Consider the following 27,800-nt stretch of genomic DNA (forward strand, 5'->3'; position numbering starts at 1 on the left):
CAAAATGGCTGTAAGTGCAGCACGACAAGCTACATGGATACTGAAAAAGACTAACTAAATACCCTTTTGGTGGTGTGTAATTATGTCTGTTTAAAAGGGCATGAGGCCAATGATTGACAGCTCTCATGCAGGGCTAATTAAACCCCATATTATTTTTTCTTTACTACTCTGTTGCATGCCAACACGTCTGAAGCACAGATAAGACATTAACTACATCATCCTCCACTGACAATCTGTTTAGTGTCCTGTTGAGACCATACAAGACTTTCCAAAGCACTTCTGGCGACTTTATTTCAATTCAGCAAGCACCATGTAATCCAGGTTTACAACTTCGGAGCTCAGAGGTGTAATTAAGCTGTCGTATGGTCCTAATTCTGATTGTATTTTTAGTTGTTGTCGACATAAATTTCTCATGTAGATTGCGCCTTGGAGCTCTTGTGATGTTATCTCCAGGGAGCAGATCCACGCATCTATTCTTTGTGAGAATCTAGGCCATGCCTAATCCTCAACAGCACCCTTGTGTTCCGCACTCCCTCATCCGACAATGCAATCGGTGTCTGCGGTTTACTGCAGCACCGTTCTCTCACATGCTCTCTTTTCAGCAACTCTTTTATTTATTTCTTTTCAAAGATATGCCATTTAGCATGGTTTACCTTCAATCTCTGTCCCGCACAGCACCATCTGATTCATTATGGACGGTAAATGACTCTGCTTCAATACGGCAGAGATTTGCTGTAGATTGGAGGGCCAATATAGAATAACATAAAATTATATGTCCTTTCTTTTTTTTCCTCTGCTATTGGTCTTTTCCCTGCTGACAGTGTTTATTAAGACTCATTCAAAATTGCAGCGCTGAATTGTAACATCAGACATTAAAAAAAGCATAAATATATTAATGAACTGACGAGGGGCTTAACTGCTTCTCTCATTTTAATGCAGCTCCTTTTTCATTCTGCTATATTATTGTCACTGCTGTGTTACGACTCGTCATTAACATCCCATTCTTGCATGTGCGTTTTTCTCATTTTTATGGATTTATGGCGCTCTGTCATTACTGAAGATTTCCGAGAATGATCGGTGCTGAACTCCAATAAACTGGAACGAGCTCTTTTGGAAGAGCTGAACCGGGAACAAGGAACACTTGAGAAAACATTTAAAGTTATGGTTTTGTGAGGAGAGGAGGAGAGTGGACCTTGGGCAGAAAAAGATGAATAGGGAAGCACATTTGAGGTAAAATGGATGATGGGAAATGGAAAATTAGGCACCTGGGTCCCTCACTGTCTACAGGGCAGGAATGCCATCAGAGCAGTTGAAATGAAAAAACAAAACCAAAAAATAAAAAAATACGACCATTCAGAGCCAGGGTTTCAAACAATCTGTAGCACATACTACACAGGAGGAAGAATAACGGAAAATTCTACTTGACATTTATTCAGAAATTCTTATTACTTCAACCAGCCTTGGAGTAAATGAAGGTTTATATGGGCTACCAGGAAGAATGCATAATATCTAAAGGCAACGAACCATACTAGAAAGCATTGATAATATTGTAGTGACAGTAATAATGAGCTTATCCACAGATATCCATCCATTTTCTTCTTCCAGATGTTGTTTGTATGTCAGGAGAACTGGATCCTGACCCTATGGGTGGTATAAAAGTACAATTCCTGGGTAGATATCCATTGCAGAAAAAGGTAAACACACACATGTAAGATCCAATATAGCATCACCGGCATATCTTTGGACACTAGGAGGCCAGAACGTTGTGGGAAATCTAACATCAGTAATCTAACGCAGTAAAAAATTAGCACATTGTGACTCAGGCCAACAGATTATTATAATTTAGTTTAAACTCTATGCATATTCCTACTGGCTTCTTTGCTCTTTTTATTGCTCACATGTTTTTTGGCAATTATAATAATTTTCAGTGCATTTCACTTCACGCTTCTCACTTCTAACTTTGATCTGCATAATGAATTCAGATTTTACTGACTAATGCATTTATTAGTGTTCATTTGTATTTACAAATTATTTGTATTAAGTTCGATGCTGAATGCTGAAATGCTGAAACGGATTCCAAGGGTGAATGCATTTGCACTTGAGTTACGTCAGTCACATTCTCCATCCTCCGGTGGGTTGCCTTTTAGTCCATGAAATTAAGCATGGTAATCATACGCTTTGCTCAATTTGCATTGATTATGCCAAAGGAAAATATATTTACTTTTGAATGAGTGATCAGGAGAAACTCAAGGCTGAGTTCTGTGGGCACTATTTTGGAACTGATACTAAGCGTTAAGTATAGTGCTATGGGCAAAGTGAGGGGCTTGTATGCTTGTGTAGTGTTGATAGAGTAACATAACAGTTTTTCTTAGCTCTTATGTATGTATGTATCCATATATAATTACAAAAAACATGACAGCCTTGAACACATGAATGCATTAGAGAGTGGAATACTTTCTCTTTTAGATAAAATACGTTAGCTATAGAGTTTGAAACTTTGTGGGGATACAAATACAAGAATGCATTTGAAAATACTGCATAAATCTGTGAGGCCAGAGAGTTTTTGTTTTGTACAAATATAAATTAATCAATTTTCTCTGCCCTTTTGTAATACAGAAACTGTGTCATCAGACATGGTGAAACATGCACACACACACACACACACACACACACACATTGAGCCGAATAACCCCGGTGACTGCAGGTCTGGTTATAAGTCAGTTTCCTTGGTAACAGGACTAAAGACTGATAACACAAACACACACAACCATCAAGTCTTCTTGCCAAATATATCAAGGAACAACAAACGTATGTTGGCTGACATCAAGTAATTTCTCTCTTTCTCGCTCATACATATATATATATATATATATATATATATATACACACACACATACACACACACACACACACACACACACACATATGTCTATTAATTAATAACAGTTTTTGTTGACCTATTTGTTTAATACTTCAAAAATACAAAATAGTCTCAAAACCACCAATAGTCCGATAATGGGCAGGTAAAAAGTCATCTCTTTTAAACAAAGTCATTTTTTTTTCTATTTTTGTGAGGGCAAAACACACACACACACACACACACACACACACTTCAGTAGATAATGAGTATTGTAAAGAGGTTTGTCCTCTGCCCTATATTACATTTAAACCCCCATGAAGGATGCCCTGCATTACGGCCACTATTGATTTCCGTAACACAGTCTGCCCGTGGGTAACATTTACAGGGCTGCCAGTGTGGATGTGTGAAGTGTGTGTGTTTTATGTGGCCGTGCTCCCTCCTAATGGAAGCCCTTGTTAGCTGTAACTGAACAGTTGGATACTTGTTTTTACTTGGCTTTAATTTTACAAAGTGGTCACAGAGGATCCTGTTAAGACTATAGATGATAGTTTACCTTTGGTGTGTGCCTATAATAAGATGATATGCCAGATGGAATTATACAAAAGGCACAAGGATGCAAGATATTATGTACATTTTTACAGAACCAAATAAAAAAATACAGGGAGTAGTAATATTCACAGAAACCAAAAAAATTTAATTAGACAAAAGTGAGCCTCATATGTAATTATCTGGATGTAGACAAAGTCCATAAAGAGGGCACACCCGCTCAATAACATTTGGTAAATACATTATTAAAAGAGGCTGGGCAAGTAAGAGTAACTATCTTTTACATTACAATTCTGTCATTTACCAGACGCCCTCATCCAAAGCGCCTTACAATCAGTAGTTACAGGGACAATCAGGGATAAGTTTTACAATGGTAGTAAGTGGGATCTGAACCTGTAACTCTATGGCCTTCTGGTTCATAGGTGAGTGTGTTTCCCACAATGCTATCACCATTCCTTACTCAAAAATGTTTTATATTTAGAGAGATACTTTAGTGAGGTTGTGATTCTTTATGACATGTGTGTTTGTGTTGAGGCCTGTACCCTCGAAAATTGTTAGCATTTACAGTCTTTTCCCTCTGTACACCACATCACCACAGGTTAATCACCCAACTGAGCCCCCTCTACCAGCTCCTGCTGTGATAGATAGCACTCTCATCCTCAACAAATTACCTAGAACATCCTGCTGCAGCCCCCCAACTGAACACACTGTCACACGGCTATGGGACAGTACGAGAAGGAACATGAAGGAGAGCAGGAAGAGCAGGGGAGGGAGGGAGGGAGGGTGTAAAATAGCAGCACCATCTTCAACCCACCTCTTAACACGATGACGGGGGGAGAATAGTCTGGCGGTGCACAGACAGGTCATGATGGGAGGCCTGTGGAAAAATCCCTGAGCACCACTGGAAATGTCAGATATAATGCACTGTAATGACCGTGGCACACAAGGGGTGGGTTGCTGAGAAAGAGAGATGCAGAGAAGGGAAGATGAGGATGATATGATATGATAGGAGACAGGGACGTGGGGACAGATAAAGAATGAGAGAACACTCTTTGGCCCTATTTTAGCAGTTGCATATTTTGATTAAATGGTAGAAAAAATATTTGATCATTTGCATTAATAATTTTGCCCTTTTTAATAATTTTGTATTTTTAAGGTGAGAGGTGTAAAGTAACCTGGGCTGAGGTTGACATTTTAATGAGATCTGCACAATGTTTCTGTGTTTTCCAAAATGCTACACAAAATGCAAATTTTTTGCACCAGGCAGAACAATATTGAAAGTATCAAGAAAATAATCATTTAATGCTGACTAAGCATTAATCACAACCCCACAACACCCATTTTAAACACATTTCGAATTAATTACCAGTTCTTGGCTTGATATTCAGTGTAGAATTTTGCTTTGAAATTAGACATTTGTGAATCTCTGGGTACTTAAACTCTTTTCTTTCACACCCGCCTGGTGTTTACATATTGGGCAATGTGCAATTTGAATGTTTCTGGAATGTTTTCTTGTCATAAAAATGTGTTGAGGAAGTCATTTCTCATTTAGATAATGGGTATTGTAAAATTGTTTCTTACAGTAAGAAAGGGCACTTTTGTGAGTATTTTGACACTCATGCACCTGGCAGTACTGGTCATCATGCATTCTTCATGTGTGCTGCAACAGCCAATTCCATGCCTACCATGTAACTCTGATAGGTATCATAGATCTAAATTGCTGTAACTTTCAGACTTTACAGATGTTTAATAAAGGACCCAAAGAGAAGAACATAAATTAAAGATTGAGCAAGATATGGTGAAAAAAAATGAAAGAAACTGACACATTGGAGAAAGAACAACATGAGTCAGCTGTTAACGTGGATCTTGTCTCTATTGAACTGTGGGGTTAGAAATTCCATCAACAAAACAGATACAAGAGAAAGAGAATACTTGACTCTGTCGTGGGAAGAGTGTGTGTTGGGCAGGAATGTGTGTGTTTGTGTGTCATTTTATTAAAGCTTGTGGCACGTCTCAGGTCAGCAGCTAACAAGCTGACAGCTGAGCTGACAGCTACATGGGTGGCCTTTATTCCTTCACTTTCTGTCTTTCACACATACACACACACACACACGCAGACACACACAGCCTCCACTTAGATCAAAGATACCTGCAGCTTTATCCCTGAGGACACAGACTGCAGGTCAGTTGACTTTGTTCATAGAAGGGTAGCAGATGTGAAGCAGGCTGATCTGCGATCAGTCATACATGGACACAGCTCAACAAGCATTCTCTCTACAGGCTCCTGAATCATCATTCTCACTTGCTGTTAGGAGGCAAGCCCAGTGTTCACAGTGAGAGCATGCATTACTGATTCTTTAACTCAACCCCACATGGTGTGTATGAGTGTGTAGTCTGTGTTATGCAATGCTTTGTAAGGTCCGGTCGATATGAAACACCATGTGGGAGTGCAAATGCAACCTGCTGCAAAAACATTATATATATTAAAACATTATATTATATTTTATATTTTTAGAATATATTAAGTTACATTAAAAACACATGCAGTCCATAAATCCATTTTCTCAGCCTACTAGGAAGCTGAAGATCATCCCAGCACTCTTAGGGCATCATAATTATTACAATTTCCAAATGGTTAAATGAAAAAAGACCCTTGAATGAGGAAGTAGTCAATTTTACTAAAATTACATTTACTAGAAGAAAATAAAGGCAAATTCTTTCAAATATTGCAAAATTATGACATTTAAGATAGCAAGTAAAGACAGCATAAGTCACGTTGATCTCCCAACAACAAGCCTCTGACTAGTGGTGCTTTCTTGTATGAAGTAAAAGTAAATTGTGATTGTCATTGTGATACACAGCACAGCACACAGTGCACACAACAAAATTTGTCCTCTGCTTTTAACCAATGACCTAGTCCTAATTTTAGATTTTGAAGAAGCTTAAATAATGTTCCAGTCTCCCACATAAATTATCTTTAACATTTTACAGCATTTATCAGACGCCCTTATCCAGAGTGACTTACAATCCGTAGTTATAGGGACAGTCTCCCTGGAGCAACTTAGGGTTAAGTGTCTTGCTCAGGGACACAATGGCAGTAAGTGGGATTCGAACCCGGGTCTTCTGGTTCATAGGCGAGTGTGTTACCCACTAGGCTACTACCACCCTTTTTATACCACCACATACTACCACCACATTTATACATATGAGTTTGTTTCTCCTTCTTCCCTTCTTTGGTAGAATTTGAGGGTCTACTTTCTGTGGTATTTGATGAAGTAACATTTAGTTAATTTTCAGTCTTTGACTTTGAGAGACATGCCAAAACCCAGTAATGAGGTTTGGGATGGCATCAGTATAAGTAAAAAATAAACTGGAAAAATAATGCTTCGGGAAGACACACATTTCAGCCAAGCTGTTCAACGTAGATGCCGTAACAAGCCTGGTCTCACCGAGCTGGACTCTCACTCGTTCTGGGGTCAATCACTCAGCCCTTCTCTAAGTAAGTTTGAACGGTCTAAATGCAACAATCACCTCACATTAAGCATGTCTGTTGCACATTGTAGCAGTAATTTAATTAGCCACAGTGTGTAATTGTTCAGTTTTAGAGTGAATTAGTGCATTAGACCAACCAGTCAAAGAGGTGGACCAGACTCTTAATCTACCCGAGAAAGAAAAAACAGAAAAGCAAATGTTAGATTAGTGCTACAAACTCTGTCTCTGTGTAGAAAAGTGAAAAAAGCTTACAAATGTCATTTCAGTTTATCAAAGAGACGGAGAATGGAGAAGAGCTGACATGGAGGAACAATTTAACACAGATACTAATAAAACAATTGGAGCCAAATGAGAAGGTTAAAAAAAAAAAGAAAATACTCACACTCAGTCAATAAATTTAAATATCTGATTTGTGGGGACTGGAGTCCCTCCTGGGTCACTGGGTGTAGGGCGGGGTTTTAGGCCACTCCTGAGCAACCACACTATGCTTAGAAATTGCCAAGCCACCTTCCATGCATGAACACAAAAAGAACCAGGAACAAACACACGAAAACATGGGAAGAGCCATAACCCAGGACCCTGTAACAAAGGCCACAGTGCTACTTGGAATAAAGAAGAAACCCACAAAATGGAGATGAAGGACCTGTAGTACTGTAGTAGACAAAAGCAGAACAAATTCATCATTTGGATGGTCATGCTTTGATGAACTAAATGGTCTGAGGTACAGTCTCTACCGATGTGTGAAACTAAAAACATTTTCTGCCACCATCACTGCCCCCTTCCTTCTGCTCTTTTCTTTCCCTCCCTCACATTCTCTGTTCTCCCTTACAGTATTGATCTGTTGCTCCTGCTGCAGCCACTAAGATCAATAGAGTAGAGATTCAACCACCTAATTGGGGGATTTTTGTATTATTATTAGATGATTAATCTAGGCTAAAAGTTTAAAAAGGAGGGACAGATGTTAGGAAGAAACAAAATAAAATAGTGTCAAGGACCAAGGAAATGACTCATCCCCCAAGTCCATAAATGGTCTTTATATTGGACCCAAAGGTCACCCATCCTTACCTTGGTCTGTCGGTTTGCTGGGAGCCCAGTTCCTGAAATAGTCATCCTGAAGGGAAAACCACAGGTTGAGAGAAAGTTAATCCACCAATCACAATGTGAATCTTTTTTTTTTTTAATTTGGGAGTGTTAGCAACAACCTAAAAAAACACACTTATCTTAACACTTGAAATGTACTCATATCTGAGCACATCACACCCATCAGTATAGAACAGGTAAAACTGATCAGAAAACCAACATGATGAAAAATATTAATTGCAAACTGCACATCTCTGAAGCAGTGTGGTTATTTTCGCCGTGCTAATGTAAGACTATGTGGGAATTGAGCAGACAAAGCATTAAAAGAACCAATAAGAAAACCAATCCAATAATCAATATTGTTAATAGTTGGTGTGGAGAGTGGGTTACTGAAGGTCATCATACAGGGAAATACATCGTCTGTCACATCCTATGTTTTATCTAAAGTCGTCACCGCATATCTACGTCATCAATTGCGTCGACACAAAAAATATGTCGATGCAAAATATGCGTGCCGAATATTTGGTGCGAGTTTCAACAGTGCAAGAAAAGCGATCATTCATCAAAGATGTGGCTGTAATTCAATTTATAAAGAAGTTATTCTGTAATATATACTTTATACTTGATGTTGGAGAAGGATATTAGAGGACAAGTGGGTGGGATGTGGGATGTAGGATGCCAATGATGTGCAAGCAGCACCAAAATCCAGGACACTGTAAAATCCCAGCTGATGCTTCAGGCTGCTGTTGGTCCTATGTGTAATATTTGAGTATATATCAACACTTTCTAAAATATTGGAAAAATTATTGCCTAAATTAGCTTAACATGATGCTGGCCACCTGTAATGAAATCGCCTGCACCCTCAATTGATCTGATCAGATGATAAATGAAACCACATGACTTTGTTTTCAACATGATTGTTAAATTCCGTTGGTTCAGGAAGGACACCATGGTGGGATCCTGTTTTTTTTTTTGCTACGGTACCTTTTAATAAAAGCTATAAAACTCAATTTAAGGCCCCAAGTTTACTTTGGTTATTGTATTATTTCAATTGCTCTAAGAAAGTATTCTGAGTGACCTTTTTTTTTTATTGAATGCTACGTCTGACATTATTTTGCATGTATTTCACTCTTCAATTTTATTTTGAACTTTTGAGTTTAACAGCAATAAACATGTATTGGAATATTAAGAAATTATTTTTTTTCATGTGATATCTAAATTAGAGTGTATAAATAGGTAATGTAGTCAATTAATGTACAAATAAACCAAGATTCAAATCAAATCAAACCGATTAGGAAAAAATAATCGTTAGATGTATCGATACATTGTAAACATAATCACAAGGTTAATCATTTAAAAAGCCCTCATCCTAGGATAAAAGTGACTGATTACAATAACATCATATTGATTTATAATGACCACCTCCTCAAGCAAATTACACCCTATTAATGACCCCCATTTATTTGTTTTCTCTCCCATTTGTTGGAATCACTTAAAAAAATACATATTTTCTATTGCATTATGCTATGGTGAAAATTATGTAATGCATTAATATAATTTTTAAACATTGTGTAATGTAAACACAAGAAGATGGAAAGATCAACAAGGGGTACAGTGAAGAAAAGAAGGAAGACGCAAGAATGACAGATGAGGAGATGGAGCACCAGCGCAGCATTATCTCCATGTGGAACTGAAGTTACTGCTGACCATGCCAAAAGGAGGCTAATCGGGCCAGGAGCAAGACCAAAGCTGAATTTGTAACCCAATCATGTTTAAACTCATTGCTCTAAATTTAAATGACTTGAATGTTTCAGGAACAATGTCCTTAAGAGGCAAAAGATAAAAGACTGACAGAGCATGCTCTGGAAGCTAAAACGTGCAGGCTCCCCCCCACAGAAAAGACAGCTGGAACATCTCTCCTCTGTCATCTGTCACCGAGAGGTGACCAGGCATAAAACACTAACTCTTCTCTTTCTCCTGCATGATGACAACTTTCTGTCACTTTTGATATGTGGCCGGTGAGAACATCCCCAGAATGTCTGACCAGTGGATCAGAGAGTCTACAGCCAATACTGAGATGGGACATAAATTCTGTTTGTTTTGTTCTGAATCACTGAATATCGTTCACAATGCAACCTGCCTTTAACATTTGGACATAAGATCCCTAAACATTTAATTCATGCAGGTAAAGAAAGCTAGTGGGGCACCTGGATTCCATCCCAGCAAACATCAGGTGATCTTCCATCACTCAAATATGCTGCGGTGAGCTTCTAACAAGGCACTTCAATCATAATTTCTAATGTGCAATTATCATCTGTTTAATATTTACCATACTATAACATTATTTAATTTATATTGATTGTGTAGTGGCAAGCAAACTAGTTTATTCAGTTCTGGCATGTACTGCCTTTTCTCATTCAACCATGGTGAACATAACACAATGGCTACCCAACTGGGTAAGTAATAGGAAGATTGCTGGTTCGAATCCTCCACCAGGAATGTTCATATCTTTTGGATGAGGTACCTCTGTATTGATTAATCATTTGAAAGAAATAAGCTCATTTAATTCAGTAACTACATGTTAATAATGCGGTTACTAGACTGCATAAATACATGGGAATAGTATCAAGTACCTAGATAGATGATGAGCTATTAATTTGTTTGTTATGAATCAGCTATAACATCATTGTAATATTGTAATAACATTGACATTATGACAAATATGAATAACATTGATTATCTCATTACAGTGGCACCTGGGAAAGGTTGGGATATATAAAGGAGCAACTTAAGATTTTCTGAAAGGAAATGTCATAGTGAAAAAATGCTTTTGAGGTATTGTCTTTGCCTATAAATTCTCCAGAACTCAATTCAATCAAGCATCTGTGGGATGTTCTGGTAAAAAGAGGAACCTTACAAGTTACAGTACTTAAAGGATCTAAAACTGATTGCTTGGTACCATGCCGTGAGTCCTTGCCATGGTATCATAGCACAATGGGAACATAATACCTTTTAGGAGGGTGGTTATAATATTATATTAATATTATTATCAGTGTAACCAGTGGCAGTAATTAAGGAGCCAAGGTTCCTGGTCTGACCACAGAGACACTGTTCAGTTGTGATTGTCTGAGCCTGTCATGCGGGGATCGCGGAGCAGAGCGAGAGAGCAAGTGTTGCGAAGTACATTAACCGGATAATGCTCAAAGAGGTGGGTGAGTATTCGCCTTTTGTGAACATATGAAAGCCGTAACTGCAACAATGGTGTTAACGTTCGTGAAATTGTCCTACACGTTGAAGAAAAAAGTAATAATTAAGGGAGAGGAAAGTAGGAAGAGAGGAAATGAGGTTGAGGTTGATGCGAAATGAGCCGAGGTTGATGCAACAACGACTGGGCACTGAGCACCTGGTTATTACAGATAATATCCTCACTATGAATGTGTTGGACTGCCAACACAGTGGGCAGCCATGACAGGCGCCCGGGGAGCAGTGCGTTGGGACGGTGCTTTGCTCAGTGGCACCTTGGCACATCGGGATTCAAACCGGCAACCTTCTGATTACAGGGCCGCTTCCTTAACCACTAGGCCACCACTGCCCCAGAGCATCGCCTCCCCATCGGGGAATCGAAGTGTTTCATGCTTTTCATATTAGGAATTTTCATTACATCCTGTGCAAATTAATCATTTAGGTCTACGCTACTGCATTTTAAAGTATGGCACTGTTAAGCCATTTATTTTCTGAGGTGGTGCTTATTGTGCCACAAAGCATGAAACACTTTGTTTTCCCCATCTAAATTAATCCTAAAATGACCTCTGCCATATTCCAAAAGGGCATTGATTTTTCTCTGATGCACTGCGCCCTGCTGATATTATTACACAGGGACACCGTCCATGCTCCGTGGCGCTAGCGGCCGTGAGTGTTGTGAGGGGAGCTGAGGTGGACAGAAACATGCAGTCAGCACCCTGCTGGGCTCCTCTCTCAACTCTCCTCTGAAGTTCCATCAAACCCGGGCGCTGCCCCGCTGAAGAGAGATGCCGCACAGCAGCTGCATCTCCTATCAGCCGGCCTGACGTTTTGGGGTCCGTCTCCCTGTCTAGTCCAGCACTCTATTCTGTTCTCATTTGATTTAGTTCTTGTTTCTTTTTGTTTTATTTTGTGGTTGGCACAAATTTGTACTTTACATTTCAGGCCCGTGTCTTTCCTCTCCCTGTGTGTTGTCATTCTCTCGCACGTTCTCCCTTTATTCTAGTCTGATGATACCCGGCTGTGACAGGGCAGTCCCCCGCAGGCACTGCAGGTCGTGTGGCTCTGGCGCAGGATGAGTGGCGCGATGAGTGGACAGAACAGAAGGGCATCAGACTGGGCTAAACACTCATGAACCAATTAACAGACACAGACGCAAACGCATGTGATGAATTAGAACCACTGACTGCTGTACCTGGTCACAACACATCTGGGTCACTTAGGCAGGGGAATATTAGGCAGGGGAATGAAATGTGCCTGGCCCGTAAATCTGTGTAACAAACCTAAACCTAACCTCCGTCTGAGCGTAAAGATTTGACCTGTTTTAGAAACGGTGAGGAAGAACAGACAGAGTATGAGATTAGAAGAATACGGTTTAGAGGAACGCAGACAATATGATGGTTAGAGGATGTAATGCAGCCTCACACTTTCAAAGCACCGGCGCTTGATCAAACACACCGGCTTCTATTAAATTCTGCTCCGGGATAAATGATCCAGTTCCCCACTCCTCCTGCCTCTGTCACCTGCGGAGGTAATCTAATCCCGCCCGACTAACAGAAATAAGAAATGAATTACGGCGATGGTGGATAAACGACTTACCTCCACCTCCTTTGTACGAAAGCAGAAGAGAAGGAGACAGAGAGAGAGAGAGAAAGGTCAAGAATTAATTTTCGTTTTCTTTAGTTTTCAGTCAGTCCATGCATTCATTACATACGAAACGGCATCAACAACATGTAGACACTGAATAACACGGTGGAGCTGTCTGTGGTGCTGATCTCTGGAGTGTTCTCTAACACTGTACATACACACACAGAGCTGTGTCGTTCAAGATGACATCTGAGAATCACCCAAAAGTGCCTTTTTGATCTGTATAACCTCTTCAGCACCTCTTCACAAACACTTTTTGACTCAATTTAAGCATGTGTACTATAATGTACTATAACCACACTGAGTGCGCCGGCTCTGTCAGTAGAGGCCATCCTGATCATGCCCCATGGCTCAGTACTGAGAGCTTGCAGCTGCTCACTCGCATCAGCAAAGGCCCTGAACGCACTGAAGGAATATTGTTCAAAGCACTCCTACACTGTAAAAAGTAATTGCTGAATCTACTTAAGAAAAGTTTGTAAATTGAACTAACTGTGGAAAATCTGTTGATTTAACTTGATTAGAATAGTAGTGTGAACTTTTTGGTGGATGAAGTGGTTAGACTAAACAAATTTAGTACATAATACTTAAGAGTGTTGAGTTGTACTGAAGGCATGTTCACACTGTGTGATTATTATGTACATATGGGATATTTTCCAGCTTATGTTTTAAAATGTACATTTATTTCAGCTAAGTCTTTATTTGCATAGAGACAAACAATTTTTTATGCTCTTTGTGCGTGTGTGTGCACATGGTAAAAAGAGTAGAGACACAAATGTTTATGTTCCTTTTACCATGCACGCGTATTTATTTCTGTATTCATTTGTTCATAGGTTCTGGATCTTTTCCCAATTTGCGCAATAAAATAACTGGGAAAGCAGTAAGATTTAAGCTTATTGCCAGGACAATCAGCAGCTGCTGCTTCTCAGTCAAACATATTAGTATTTACTGGCCTATGGTTAAATATCAGGATAACGCGAAACAACTCTTCTAATTTTCTTAAACGTACTTTCGTCTCGCGCATGCGCAATACGACGGAACACGTGTTTGGAGAGGACGCTGACGAAGAAGAACTTGAACAGGCTGAACAGCGCGTTTTCGGGATGTGGTGGCACAAGAAGCAAGTATGCTTGTGATGAGCTGTTTATAAACCCCAGGGTCATTGTATTACTCATTAAAAACTTAAATATAATTTTCATTTGCTAGTTGTGAGGAAAGAGGAAAATACATAAAAAGGCACATTGAAGTAGTTTTATGTGGAATGCGACCAATGGCTTACTAGCTACGTTGCAAAAATCGATTTTTGTACTGAACACTCATTTTATTCACAGCTTGTACGCTATGTTAATCGGTTGTAAGCAATGATGTGTAAAAACCCATTCTTTCTAGAACGTTCGATCTGCATGTCGTTCACATAGAAATGAACAACACGATGCCTGAATGAGGATATCTTAATTAACAAGCTAGTAACATATTTTGTGTTTTTTGTTTAGTGTATGCTTATTTTGGTGGCTTAAATTCATGCAGTGGAAGTATAAGTTCTGTTTGTTTTCTCATTTGCAGCAGCATCTCAAAAATCACGAAACTGTGCAGTGTCCATACAACAATTGCAATTTTGAGAGCAATGTCTACTCTACATTTAATTCCCATAAATGTAGAGAACATGGAGCATTTGATCAGAGGCATTTGAAATCTGACATTCTTTTGTATGTTGCAACACATAGTGTAGATAATGTGCAACAAGAACAGCCTCTGACCACTGATCCTGTAGATGAACATTTGGAGGAAAATGATATAGAGAATGAAAACTTTGATGAACTGTATCATCAGTTGGAGCATAATTTAGCCTCACTCTTTCCCAAAATGCAGGAAACTACCGCTCAAAACTGCGTCGAGCTGGATGTTTGGAGGTATCCATAAATGGTGGGAAAAGAAGAGGACAGCAGCCTCAGAGAAACATCAAAAGACCCAAGAGGTTTGAAATCAATTTTCTACCAAACTTCCCCAGTGGTGAAGATGAAGCCAGCATGGAGTCCAAAAGGAAGGAGATGGTGGAAGATATGAAGAAACGTTGTGTTAATTCTGCACTGATAGCCCAGAACATGAATTCTACATTTGCCTTGCGTAGAAAAGAACTGAAAGAACTGCAGTGAAGAATACAGTGGAAAGGTGGCCAGCCCTTTTCACACAGAGTCAGGTGAGTAAATATTCTTGTCTACATTGGTTTTATAATCATTAAAGAAATAGTTCACCCAAAAACTAAAATTCATTTACTTCATTTACTCAGTACCAAAACAGATCTCATCCTCCATTTACTACCATAGTAGGAAGTAAATGGGGGATGAGATCTGTTTTGGTACTGGCAAACATCATCTTTTGTGTTCAGCAGAACTAAGACATTTTATACAGTTTTGGAACTACCTGAGGGCAAGTAAATTATGATTTTTGGATAAATTATCCCTTTAACCACTTTTTAGATCGATAATTAATTCATACTTACACATCAGATTGCTTAATGTCAATTTTTTTTTTATTCTTACAGAGTTTAGTCGCATATCTGGCAAAAACTTGGAATCAGAATTCTTTCAAGAACTGGACAAGTTCACTCAACGTTTCATCGATATCTTCAGGACTAAAGGTGGAGACAACTTAAGAAGATTCTGCCCCAGATTGAAAATGATGTAAGCTCCTCAGACACATCACAATTTTTTTATATTAAAACAACTGTTTCTTTTTCTGTTGTTCCTTGCTCTCTTTTGTGTTAGTGTCATGAGCTCTATTAAGTAGACATTTTTATCATAACTTTGCAGAAATCCAACATCAACGTGAGACGAACCGCCGTTCTTCATGGACTACCATTCCTTCTCGGGGAGGACCCCACAGATTTTTACAAGACCTGTTTTGTAAGTAGTTTTGTTTGTGATATGATTCTTATTTAACATTCAAATTGCTCTTTAAACAAATTTGAGATCTGAACAGTCAGGAAACTGAAACAAAGTAAGGGGTAGGCAAGGGGTTTAAGTGTCCGTATTCTTTCCTGCATCCACTGATGTGTCCTGATTGAAAACGCCTGTAAATTTAAACATATTATGGTGTTATTAATTTAGTTTCACATTTTAATGTGCATATCTGCTCTTAAAGATATTTTGTGGCTTACTTTGACCTCATTATTGCTATTTGCCCTGTTTTTAGGACTGTGACGACAATGAAGACTTGTCCGACATTATAATTGGAATTCTTACTGTGATTCCCGAGCACTCTGCAACTGCAACACTACCCTACTTCCTGCATCTTGATGCCACAACAACAGCTATCATTTTGGAAGGTACCGTGGTTGTGGATAACATGGAAGATCTTCCACAAGCAATGTGTCTGCTCTTTGGACTGATTTATGCTTTAAACTTAGAGTATCCTGCAGCTCTGAAGAGCACATTTGATTTCATACAGAGAGTGATTTTGTCTCTTGGCCATAAGTTACTCAAACCTAAAATCCAATCACTAAAAATCGCTTGATGCAATAATATGTCATTGCCATGATGTGAATGTTCAGTACTACACTGATAGTGTTTTCCAGTTGTTTACTTAATGTTAGTTAGATTTATAAGAGTTTTATTAGAAGACAATTTTGAAGAGAACTATATTAGGAAAGCTTAAAATTTACAGACTGTTCAGTGTCTTGACCCCTTTGTAAAGATGTGAAGAGAGAGAGAGAGAGAGAAGAATTTTGTCCTTTATTTTAAGTGCAGTATATGTTTTATTTATTTATTTAGTCTAAATTGTTTTTGGCAGCCCATGTTGACAGGCATGCCTTAAGTAATGTCTATAGAGCAAATAAATGTTCTAGTGTCCTGCCAAATCTGTGTCTTTGTATTCTTAGATCACCAGCACATTCTTAGATGTGTACTTAAAACTTTGAGTACACCTTGCTTGAGAAATTTAAGGCAATCAGTTTCCATAAATTCTTCTAGTAAAATGAACAAGCAGGTATGTTAAGGTATGCTTATTAAGCTCAACTTAAAACTGTAGTTAGCTTAACTTTTGAAATTTAGTTACCGGTACGGATGTTTTATGGTAACCTCTACAAATACACAAGTTAACTCTACAAAGATGAGGTAAGTAGTATCAAGTCAAAAAGTATGACCTAATTTGCTTGAGAATTTTGAGGCAATCAGTTTCCATGGCTTTTCTAAGTAACGTCAACTTATTACTTTTTACAGTGTAACTTCACAGATATATCAAGAAATGTGTGATGTTGTGTTGTGAACAAAAAATAAATTCTTAGCCCAAATGACTGATTATGTTTTGCACTGCTCTACATACACATGTGATGAGGCTTGGCCTGATCAGCCCCTAATGTAAAAAAAAGTGAAGACCAAACATCAGGACGCACCGACTCTGTGGTGGTTCTGGAGACTAAGATGGAGCCATTTTCAAGAATCCAATGTAAGAAACATATTTATTATTTTTTTGTAGCAGGATAAAGTGAAGTATATTTGATGAATCAGTATTGTCATAATCAGAAGCCACTTCATGAGGTGCTCATTAACATGAATGAACGATAAGAAAGTGTTCAGCATAAACCTTCAGGACTGTTGGAAACTGGAGAGAATCAAAGAGTAATAAAGTGAAGTGATCGTCACTCGTGACAATCACGAGTGAAATGTGTCCTCTGCATTTAACCCATCACCCTGTGTGAGCAGTGGGCAGCCATGACATGCTCAGGGGCACCTCAGTGGCACCTTGGCGGATTGGGATTCGAACCGGCAACCTTCTGATTGCGGGGCCGCTTCCTTAGCCGCTGTGCCACCACTGCCCCTTAAAAGAGTATGCAAAAGCCATCACAGCAAAAGCTCCCTGATTTGGAGAGACACAAATGTTAAATAGTTTAACTTGTTTGTAATGTTTTAGTTTATTACATAACCTCACATGTATTATTTCATAGTCCTGTGTCTTCAGTGTTGTTCTATAATGTATACAATGCAAATGTGTTTGAAATCCCAAACTGCCAAGGTGCCACTAAGATGCCCACTGCCCACTGCTCCATACAGGGATGGGTTAAATGCAGAGACCACATTTCACTGTGTGCACTGGGTGCTGTGCTGTGTCACATGTGGCAATCATCTTCACTTTCAATACAGATCTGGAGTGATGGAGACATAGACAACAGGCACAACAATTCACTAATGAATCACTATTGTCACCATGCCCCCCCCCAAACCAAATCCACACAAATCCACACAAATCCACAATTCCCTAAACCAATAAGCTAAGAGAAAAACTGAGACACGGCTTTTTGAAAACAACACGGTCCAACCCAGCAAATGCACGGTTCAGTGAAGCACAGGAATAAATGGCAACACCTCCCATAAAAAAGGTGAAAATGGGAAAATTATATAGTCCGCCTGACAATGAAATGACAGGCAACCGGTGTTAAGGGTGGTGCTAGAGCTTTATAAGGCCAAGGGAAGTCAAACGCTGGTAACGTGGGTGGTTCTGGAAGGGTCTATGACACTACACTTTCAAGCTTCATATTCCTTTGTGTCAGAACCGTTTACTAAAAGGCACAATGGCAAAATCGTTAGCTCGCTTCTGTCAAAACACTGTCTGTTAATATACAGTGCTCTTCATTCCATTCTCCATCAGCTCTCTACATCTTCATGGCTCTAGACTAAATGCAGCACTTTCTACTTTGAAAAGCCCAGAAATGTGCCTCCACACAGTCCCACATTAATAAGCATGATTAACGACAACATCGGAAACATTTTAAAGCCAAACCTCATAGCTGACACAGCGAGGTGTGTAAACGTGGTATAACCATTCTCCTTTACCACCCTGAACATTGACCTTGCCTGGCCTAGCCCACTAATGAATGTGCAGATCTCCCATTAAATATTTAAGCACATTCATCAGTCATAGTCAAGCAGCCATTTAAACCAAAGCTGTTTCATTTGAGAAATAATTCAGCTTTTTTCAACCCTGTGATCGTGCAGAGATTAAAACATGAGTATCTTTTTTTTTTTCGTCCCCCTGACAAGCACTCTCCTTTTAAGTGCAAAAGAGAAGGTGATGGAATGATCATAATGATGTTGTTTCCAAGCACTGCAGGGCATGAACTTGTTTTCGCTCAGCTTCTGCAAACACAGTGTGTAAAATGTCACAATGCTTGATCATGCTGGACGGAGTGGATAATTAGGATGAAAATCTGATAGAACGCTGATCATTTGTTTAATTAAATAGCACAATATACAATTAGACCGTGACTGATTAAATTAGATAAAAAGATTTTAATATACACAAAAAATTAACAAGTACCAGATATCATGTTTAACTGCAATGTTTCACATGAAAGCAGCATGTTTTTCAGGCTTTCAATTTAATCAAAGGAACAGAAGTCATAAATATGATGAAAAAAAAAAACTATCTGCATGCTGCCCACACCCCTGCATCGCACACAAAATAAAAGTTTGGATTTTACCAGCAACCAGCTGAGCTATGTGGTTGCTAGTGAAAAAATGTTGTCATCTATTTCTATTCCAGCTCTATTCATTTTTTTATTCATGAAAAATAAGGCAATTTTTAAATGACCCTACAGCAGGTGTGCCTTATAGCCTAACAGTGGCTTCAATGGATGCAATGCAATGAGTTAGATATAAAAAAATATTATTTATTACGTTATTTACCTGAAACCATTAACTAAACTGAAAAATGAGTTGTGTTATCGTTTTCCACATTTCACAGAACATAGTGAACATAATGTTGGTCTATAACCCATAGGATTGACAATTTACATAACCTGCATATTTCTACACAGTAAGCACAAAGGTTGTAAGACCAACCATCACCAACCACCATTGGTTCCATTTTGGGAAATTAGGGTTCAATTTTCTGAATCAATATTCTTGAAAGCTTACATGTGAACAAGATACATAGTTTTATTTAAAATTGCACACAGGTTCATTGTTCTTTTATGTTTATTGTTCTGTTATAGAACCACTTGTTTGAACAATGTGGAAATCCTTGACACTAATTCCTCTCTTTTTCATAATAACAGCAGTGAATAAATTTATAAGTGTGGCAAATACCATTAGGGTGCTCTTTCCACATCATCACACTCTCATTCTGCTTCAGTTTTCGACTATTTATCTGCCACCCACCTTCACCGTTCACCGTTCATGAATAATTCACACTGATTGTCCGGTAAACAACTCAGAACACAAAGAGGCTTGAAGAGCTGGTTAAAAAGAGACTCGTGAAGATGAAATAACTCTTTTCTCAAATCAAAACTGTCATTGAGATTTTGTGGGCGCTCATAGTTTTTTATTCTCGGCCTGAGTGGGAAAGAAACTATTTACCCGTTCACTGCACTGGGGAAGAACCATAAAAGCTGCAAGGTGTCACAATGGTGAAACATGCAACATGGCTCAAATCTCAGCTTTCCTCCGGGTCCTCCGGTTTCCTCCCGCCATCCAAAGGCATGTACTCTAGGCTAACTGGTCATACTGAATGGTTTGCTTCAATAAAACAGGGGCATTAACCTGAAAAGCAGCCACAGAACCTGGTACCTCTGAAGGGACTTGCTTCAACTTTACTGCATTAAAGAGCGCTAAAGTAAAAGTGCTGAGTTGAGCGTACAACTTTGCACAAGCGGCAAAAACCAGAGGATGACTCCTTTAGCAGGTAGCATCTTTGTCCGGTCTCAAATGATTTATGAAAACTAATAACAATCTTCCATTTCATAAAGCGCTACCAGGACATCTGTGTGGCTGGAAGGCATCTCTTCACTTGTCTGTTTTTGCCAGCACTAAGGCTCGAGCGCAGTCACAGAGGAGAAGCACCATTACTTCTGACGGCTCATCGCTGAGAGGCTCAGAAGAGGGTTAAGCGGGGGTTTGGTATGTATGTGTGTGGGTTTTTTGGTGTTCTGTGCTAACACACCTGTCTCCCAGTCCACTGAAGGGGAGAATGAGCAGTCATCGCCTCACTGGACTTTTACATGTACAAAAAAAAGAGAGGCTGAATGGGGATGGACGTGAAAAAAAGAAGAAAAAAAAAAGTTGCCTAAAGTAGAGATGGATGAGTTTGAAAATCAAAAAAATATGAGCAATGATAAATGAGCTAAAAAAATAGCTTCAACAGTTCCAATAAACTTTTTATAGATATGCCATTATGGTGTGAGCCTGTTGTTGGTGCACTTTATAATTATACTTGTCAGATGCTCCATAAACATTTTTTAAAATGAAAACAAATCAGCAATACACAAAAACACCACATTGTCCTATTTTCTACAAACATCACCAAACATCACCAAATTATCACAATTATGTTATATCTGGTTAATGAAATGACCCTTGTGTAGTGTTTCAATGATAAAACCATGTTTAACCTCTTCCAAGGAGCAATTTCCTGGCCCATTCCATGATTTTGTGCCATGTAGACGTCGATGTTGTTACCATTCTCAGCTGTCACACACACAACAACAACCAGCAGAAGAAAATGCTACAAGACCCCCAATCGAGATTCAGGATGGACAGCGTGTCCTGACTGTTTCAGAACTGAGAATTGAACAGCTTTGAAGATGGTCATATACCTGGTGGAATCACTAGACCTGCAGATTTAAAGAAGGCTGATTTAGATTCCAGTAGAGCCCCATACAGCACCCAGTGCTGCATAAGGTCAACAGGAAGATTTTCAGACCTGAGAGTGTTGTGAAGTGAAAGTTAATAATGAAGAACAGGCAGAAAAGCAGTCCTTCATATTGAGATCTGTGGAACCATGTTCAATTTACATAGTGGCTCTTAACAGGAATTTTTAAATTAGAAAAATTCATCAAGAATATGAATTTTTCTTCCCATCCCCCAAACACACACACACACTCACACACACACAAAGCAACACAATCTCAGGTCTTATTACCACTACAAATCCAAACCATCCCCAATCTGACTTTTGCCATTATTGATGTTCCCAGGAGACCCATTCCATGTGTTGTTGTATTAATAAATACGTCCATGGAGCTGAGCGTCCATGTAGCTGGAGCTGAGCGACAGGAGTTCAGCATAATGGGTGAAAAAAGAATCCAGCTTGTTGTTGTTTGCTGAATGTCATTACATAATTAGTTGTATTAATCATTTGTATTTGTTGCTTTTTTGTGTTGTTTTATGCACTCAGAAGCATTTAGCTTTGCTCCAGTTGCCCATTAGTTGTGGGTGTTCATCCAAATCAGAATAAGCCTTATGTTTTCGCATTAAAATCTGATCATGATGTACTGGCGAACAACTGAGCTTTCTGCCCGTTTGCCAGACTCCTACACAGTTTTTATTCCTTCTGTGTCCCTTCTCTTCTTGGATTTTTTTCCCCCTCTGCACTCCATCGAGCTCTTTATCTGTCCATCTGTCTGTCTGCCCGATTGTTTCTGTGCCTCAGAAAGTTGTCATGAACTTCAAAAGGCAACGTGGGACAGAAGAAATCAAAAAATGAAAAAAAATTATATATATATATAATTATATATCTTCTAATCTAGAGGAGAAACAGAGCGTGCTCAAACAGCTGCCATAGCAACGCTCCAATGCCCAACCCAACTCAACACATATGTCCATCTACTGAGTATATGTGTGTGTCAAATGAGGACTTATTGGAAAAACAGACATAAAAAAGGTTCACACACACACACACACACACACATATCTTTTTGTGTTTAATCACACACAGTGGCAGCGTTGAGATAAGCTGAAGGTGAGCTCTCCCGTTTCCCCTTAAGCAATTGAGAGGGAACTGCCACTCCTGGATGAGCTGTTATCTGATTGGACGGGAAGATAACTCCTGCCAACAACAAATCTAGCCTGCCCTTCACACAATACAGAGGTAAGCATCATGTGACCCCTCCAGAAAAAAAAAGCACTTTTTAGGTGCTGGTAGTAGCCTAGTGGGTAACACACTTGCCTATGAACCAGAAGACCCAGGTTCAAATCCAACTTACTACCATTGTGTCCCTGAGCAAGACACTTAACCCTAAGTTGCTCCAGGGTGACTGTCCCTATAACTACTGGTTGTAAGTCGCTCTGGATAAGGGCGTCTGATAAATGCCATAAATGTAATGGGCCTTATCTCTGGTGGTGTTTAGTGTGCATGCAAGTATGCCCGCCTGGGTGTGATGTGCCGAGAACAATCGGCCTTCATCAAACACCCAGTTGCAATCCCGCTACGTGTTTATACTAACGGAGAGCTGGGAGGAAGAGAAGAAAAAAAAATCAATTCTTTAATTTAGTTCCGGCATCTCCCGGTTCCAAGCTGCCACTCCCCTGGGAAACTGGCTTGGAAAACTCTACGTGATGTTTCTGTTTCTTCAGATGTTTCTCCAGCACCTGTCATCCTTTCATCCTTCATGTGTTTCGCACGTCTACTAGTGAAGGACCAATTCCATTTCTCCACTTGTTCTAAGCAAGATGCTTTCTGTACCAAATCAATGCACATTATTAAAGAATACAGTATGTTACTTTTTCCTTTCTTTTTTATTTCTTATTTTTATTTCATTTTACTGTTGCCCTGGTTAAACCTGAACTCACCAGGGTAATGCAACAAAAGTTTCCAAGCTTCTTTTATTCATGCTTATATATGTGTGTGTGTGTGTGTGCTGGTGCCCATGCAGAGGGATTTCAGGTGTGTACTAATGAGGCCATTACAAGAGACAAGAGCTAATCTGGCCCCACACCAAGAGCAAAGAGAATTAAACTTTCAAATCCTTCATTATTTATGGCCCTCCTCCCCCTTGCCACCTCTCACGCCATCCCCGTTCCTCTCGCTAGTCTGCCGATGCTAAGAACACATTCGTGTAGTACAGCCTGCAATGTGTTATTAATGGAGGCTTCTGAGATTGGAGCGCTGCTGTTGGCTTCAAGAATCTGAACCAATGGAAACATTACAGAGTGAGCTGGACACTTTAAAGAATAGCGATTTCGGAGACCATGTCAACAAATATATTTATTACGGGGCAGTGGTGAACTAGCAGTTAAGGAAGCAGGTTCAAATCCCAAATCAAGGTGCCAGTGAGGTCCCCTTGAGCAAGATAATGTCCTCACACACAGCTAGTGTCCTTTGGAGCCTCTCTGGGAATTGATTTACAACATCTTGCTGCATTACTACAAGACCGGTAAGTCGGGCAAGTCACCGAACAAAAGGGTTGCAGGTTCAAATCCAGAACTGAGGTCCCCTTGAGCAATGTACCGTCCCCACACACTGCTCTCTAAGCGACTTTCACTGCCCACTGCTCACTAAGATGATGGGTTAAATAAAGAGGACACTTTTGTGCGGGTTCTGGTTGTGTGTGTTCTGATGCAATGTAAAAACCACCCCTTCAAAAGACATTGATATGCAAAATAAAAAATAAGAAAAATTAAAATATAAGGGCTTTGATGAACCTCAGCATAGTTACAAACTTAACAGAAGGCAAGTAAGCTGAGATACACGTTCTCCCAGGCCATTATACCATTATGGTTTTATTTTTTTTCTCCTTCAAAGTTTCACTGAAGCACAGAGGTGCAAGACCTTAAAACGACAGCACAGAAACTGCTGCAGCCACCTACACAATATTTTTTGTCAGGCTTAGCAATGTTCAGCAACTAGATGAAACCTCCACCAGCAACACCAAGCAACAACAATTTAGAGGTGATGAATCAACTTGTCCACTTTCAGAGGGTTGTCGAATCAGAAAATCACTAAAACGTATGCTGGCCGGAAGGTCGGGTCAACAAAATTATTCTAAAGTCATGCCAACAGGCCAGAGTCTTGCGGTGCCATAACAGATGTAGCACATGGGTCCTGTCTCCTACTGCAGATCAATCACGTCTTCAGAAACAAGGAAGCACTGCTGATTTGTCATTTGTAACTAACTACTCACCTCTGCTACAGTCATCTCAGGACCACGTGCACTGCCAACTATACAAGCTTGCCAATATATTGCCAGAGATTTTATTTATTTGACATTAGTGAACACTCTCAACATGCTACGTCTATTATATGCTCAACAGGCTGAGTCCCAGCCGGTGTGATGTTTACAGCCTTTTTTTTTTTGCCAAGCAACCGTGCATCTGTAAATAAACAAGATCAAAATGAGAGATAGGGAAGCTGCTGCTGAGAAAACATTGCATTACGTCAAAATGGAAGAGTTGTGAGGGCATTGTGCAATCAATCGCCAACAGCGATCCTGAGCCGTATAATATGACAGCCTCTAGACAATCTCTAAGTAGAGACATTCAGAAACTGCAGTCATTGAATCTGATGCCCTAACAGGGGTTAAATATGAGTTCAGTACAATGGGGTTTTACAGAGACTATTAAAGATCCTAGACACTGATGTGCTACCATGGGGCTTTTTAAGAGCCGACTGCAAGGTAAGGCAAACAGAGCAAATGATTCATGTATAACTGAAGCAATATACGGCTACAATCTAGAGGTCTGTCGGTTTCAGTCAGGAATGGAAGTAAGGTCAAAATGTAGAATATGACACCTGGCATTCTGCAATATATATTAGTTTGCTGCAGACAAAATCAAGTTTCTCAAGCCTGTCAGTGCCAACAGGACCAGGCCAGATCAAGATCAAATCTAAAAGACACAGCAGATCGGTGTAGGTACATAGGGATGTGGTGAATGTTTGCAGGTAAACTTTCACCATGTCTGCCAAAACTGACAGGTCCTTCCAAGACATATCATCACCTGAAATGGACAAGAGCTATAAAGCAAGAGGTTCAAAGACAGAACTCAAAGAGAATTGCAATACTGGAAGATTGGTTGAATCATTGATTGATTGAGAATTGAAGTCCTGACCAAAATCAATCAATCTTTATCTTTTTAAAATGACTCAGAAAGCCTCACATGAATGAGCTTCAGTAGCTGATACCCCTAGTGAGCAAGCCAAAGGCAACAGCAGCAAACAATAGTCACAATAAACCTTTAAGGAGGAGTCAAGACTCAGCAGGAGGAACCACCTGAATAGATGATGTCAGAATCGTCGAATGCAAAAACAAATTTGATTTAGCACCGATGGAAAAGAAACTTGTTATAATGCATTAACAAAGACACACCTGCCAGTTTCACTTAATACTTCCTGCCTGTAAAATGGTATTATAAGCAATGTCCTTGACATGATGACCAAGGAAACAGAACTGAAGGTGAGACAGACGAGGAAGACTTTCAAGTATTTTTATTATTCTGAGTTTGTCTGAAAGATGCAAAAAACATTGTTCCAGCAGCAAAATGCTTTTAACAAAAACAAAAAGCATAATAAATGTACTGAAGCAGCACAGGAAGTTGCGTTATGAAGGTTATGCAGCAATGGTTAGGCAGTTTGATATCTGAATCCTTCTCTACAACTAATTTTTTTAAAGAAACTATAGTTGCATAGACCTTTTATGGGATGTGGGTGTCGAAAGTAATAAATTATAATTTATTAAATAGTCATTGCTTTTAACACTAGGTACAAAGTAACATAACACTATTACTGCTTTAGGAGTAATAAGTACAAAAGTAACATTACTCTTCTAGTATAACTTGCCCAACACTGCTTAATATGAAGAGTCAGCCATTTTATCCTCAGCTTTAAATGCTTCAGAAGCACTTTATCGTTGTCTGATATGTGCTGGCTTATTTGTAGGGAATGGAACACTAACTAAGTACAGAATATAGAAACAGTGCAAAAAAAGTTTCCTTGCCTGCTAATTTTCATCTTCAGTTTGAAACGCCACTATAGCCATTAGCAGCGCAAAGCTGGTAAAATAATGATGAGAGGATTGCGGTAATCTTGTCTTAGCTTTGAGCAACTTACCAACCAAACTACCAAACTACCAACTACCAACCATTACCAACTAGGAAAATGACCATATTGGAGGCAGCTGTTAATATAAATGCAATGATCACCTTGTAATATAATATAATGAAATATATTATATTAAGTAATTAAAAAATTAAACAGTACTTTAAACTCAAATCCATTAGGTCCTGTGGATTAGCATAATTTCAGACAAAACTTCATAATACTTATCTCAACCACTTACAGTTGCTAGGTTACAAAACCCTGCAATACAAAATCTGAAATTCCTTTATATCAAGCAGGTTTTCTGCTGGTTTAAGGAAGCAAATTATATATATTTTTTTACTTTTTAAGACATTTTCTTAGGCCATTCATCAAATTAAAAACCCTTCAACCTGTCATCAACAACATTTATCTGGGCCGTGGTGGACTAGCGGTTAAGGAAGCGGCCCCGTAATCAGAAGGTTGTTCGAATCACGAGCCGCCAAGGTGCCACTGAGGTGCCACTGAGCAAAGCACCTGTCATGGCTGCCCACTACTCACCAAGGGTGATGGCTTAAAAGCAGAAGACACATTTTGTTGTGTGCACAGTGTGCTGTGCTGTGTACCACAATGACAATCACTTCACTTTCACTTCTCCAAGGGCCAGAGTTTTTCTCAGTTGACACTGAGGCCATATACTCTACTAAAATACATTATTAATTGTATTTTATCTTAACATATTAAATAATAAATTATTTTTTGATATGTTCATTTTCCTTCCAAAGTTGTTTTTTAGCCTTTGGCTAGTATTTTGTATTTGGCTTTCTAACTAAACCAGACCCTGTTTCAAAAATGCACCTTAGGACATTTAGCATATTGAACTGTGAAAAGCTGATTTGTAACAACAGGCAATTTATGTCAGTGAATAGCATATAAACTTGTCAAACCAAACATCTTGAGTGTCAATCAATTGCACAAAGCCTTTGATAGACTTTCTTCACATGTATACATCCCAGCAAACTCACCTCCAGCAGGAAATCCTGACTCATTGATTCTCAACACCATGCAAATTAATCACTATGTCCCACCATCCCCACCAACCCTAATCAATAACCCTGTATTGCCAAATTTAATCCACTAGTGTCTTCGATCAGTA

General features: G+C 39.2%; 1 protein-coding gene across 2 annotated transcripts in view; it reads right to left on the reverse strand.

The window, feature by feature from the left end:
- spock1 (SPARC (osteonectin), cwcv and kazal like domains proteoglycan 1) overlaps positions 1-27,800 on the reverse strand; it is a 175,236-nt gene that overhangs the window by 75,676 nt on the left and 71,760 nt on the right. Inside the window, exons 3-4 of one of the 2 annotated variants that reach the window (XM_028959787.1) lie at positions 12,818-12,826; positions 7,964-8,009 (exon numbers count right to left, since the gene is read on the reverse strand). In XM_028959787.1, the coding sequence (XP_028815620.1) occupies positions 7,964-8,009; positions 12,818-12,826 (55 nt within the window). The remainder of the gene's footprint in view (positions 1-7,963; positions 8,010-12,817; positions 12,827-27,800) is intronic. The other variant, XM_028959788.1, reaches the window with a different exon arrangement.

The sequence above is a fragment of the Denticeps clupeoides genome, chromosome 18 (genome assembly GCF_900700375.1).
Source record: "Denticeps clupeoides chromosome 18, fDenClu1.1, whole genome shotgun sequence".
Lineage (NCBI taxonomy): Eukaryota > Metazoa > Chordata > Actinopteri > Clupeiformes > Denticipitidae > Denticeps > Denticeps clupeoides.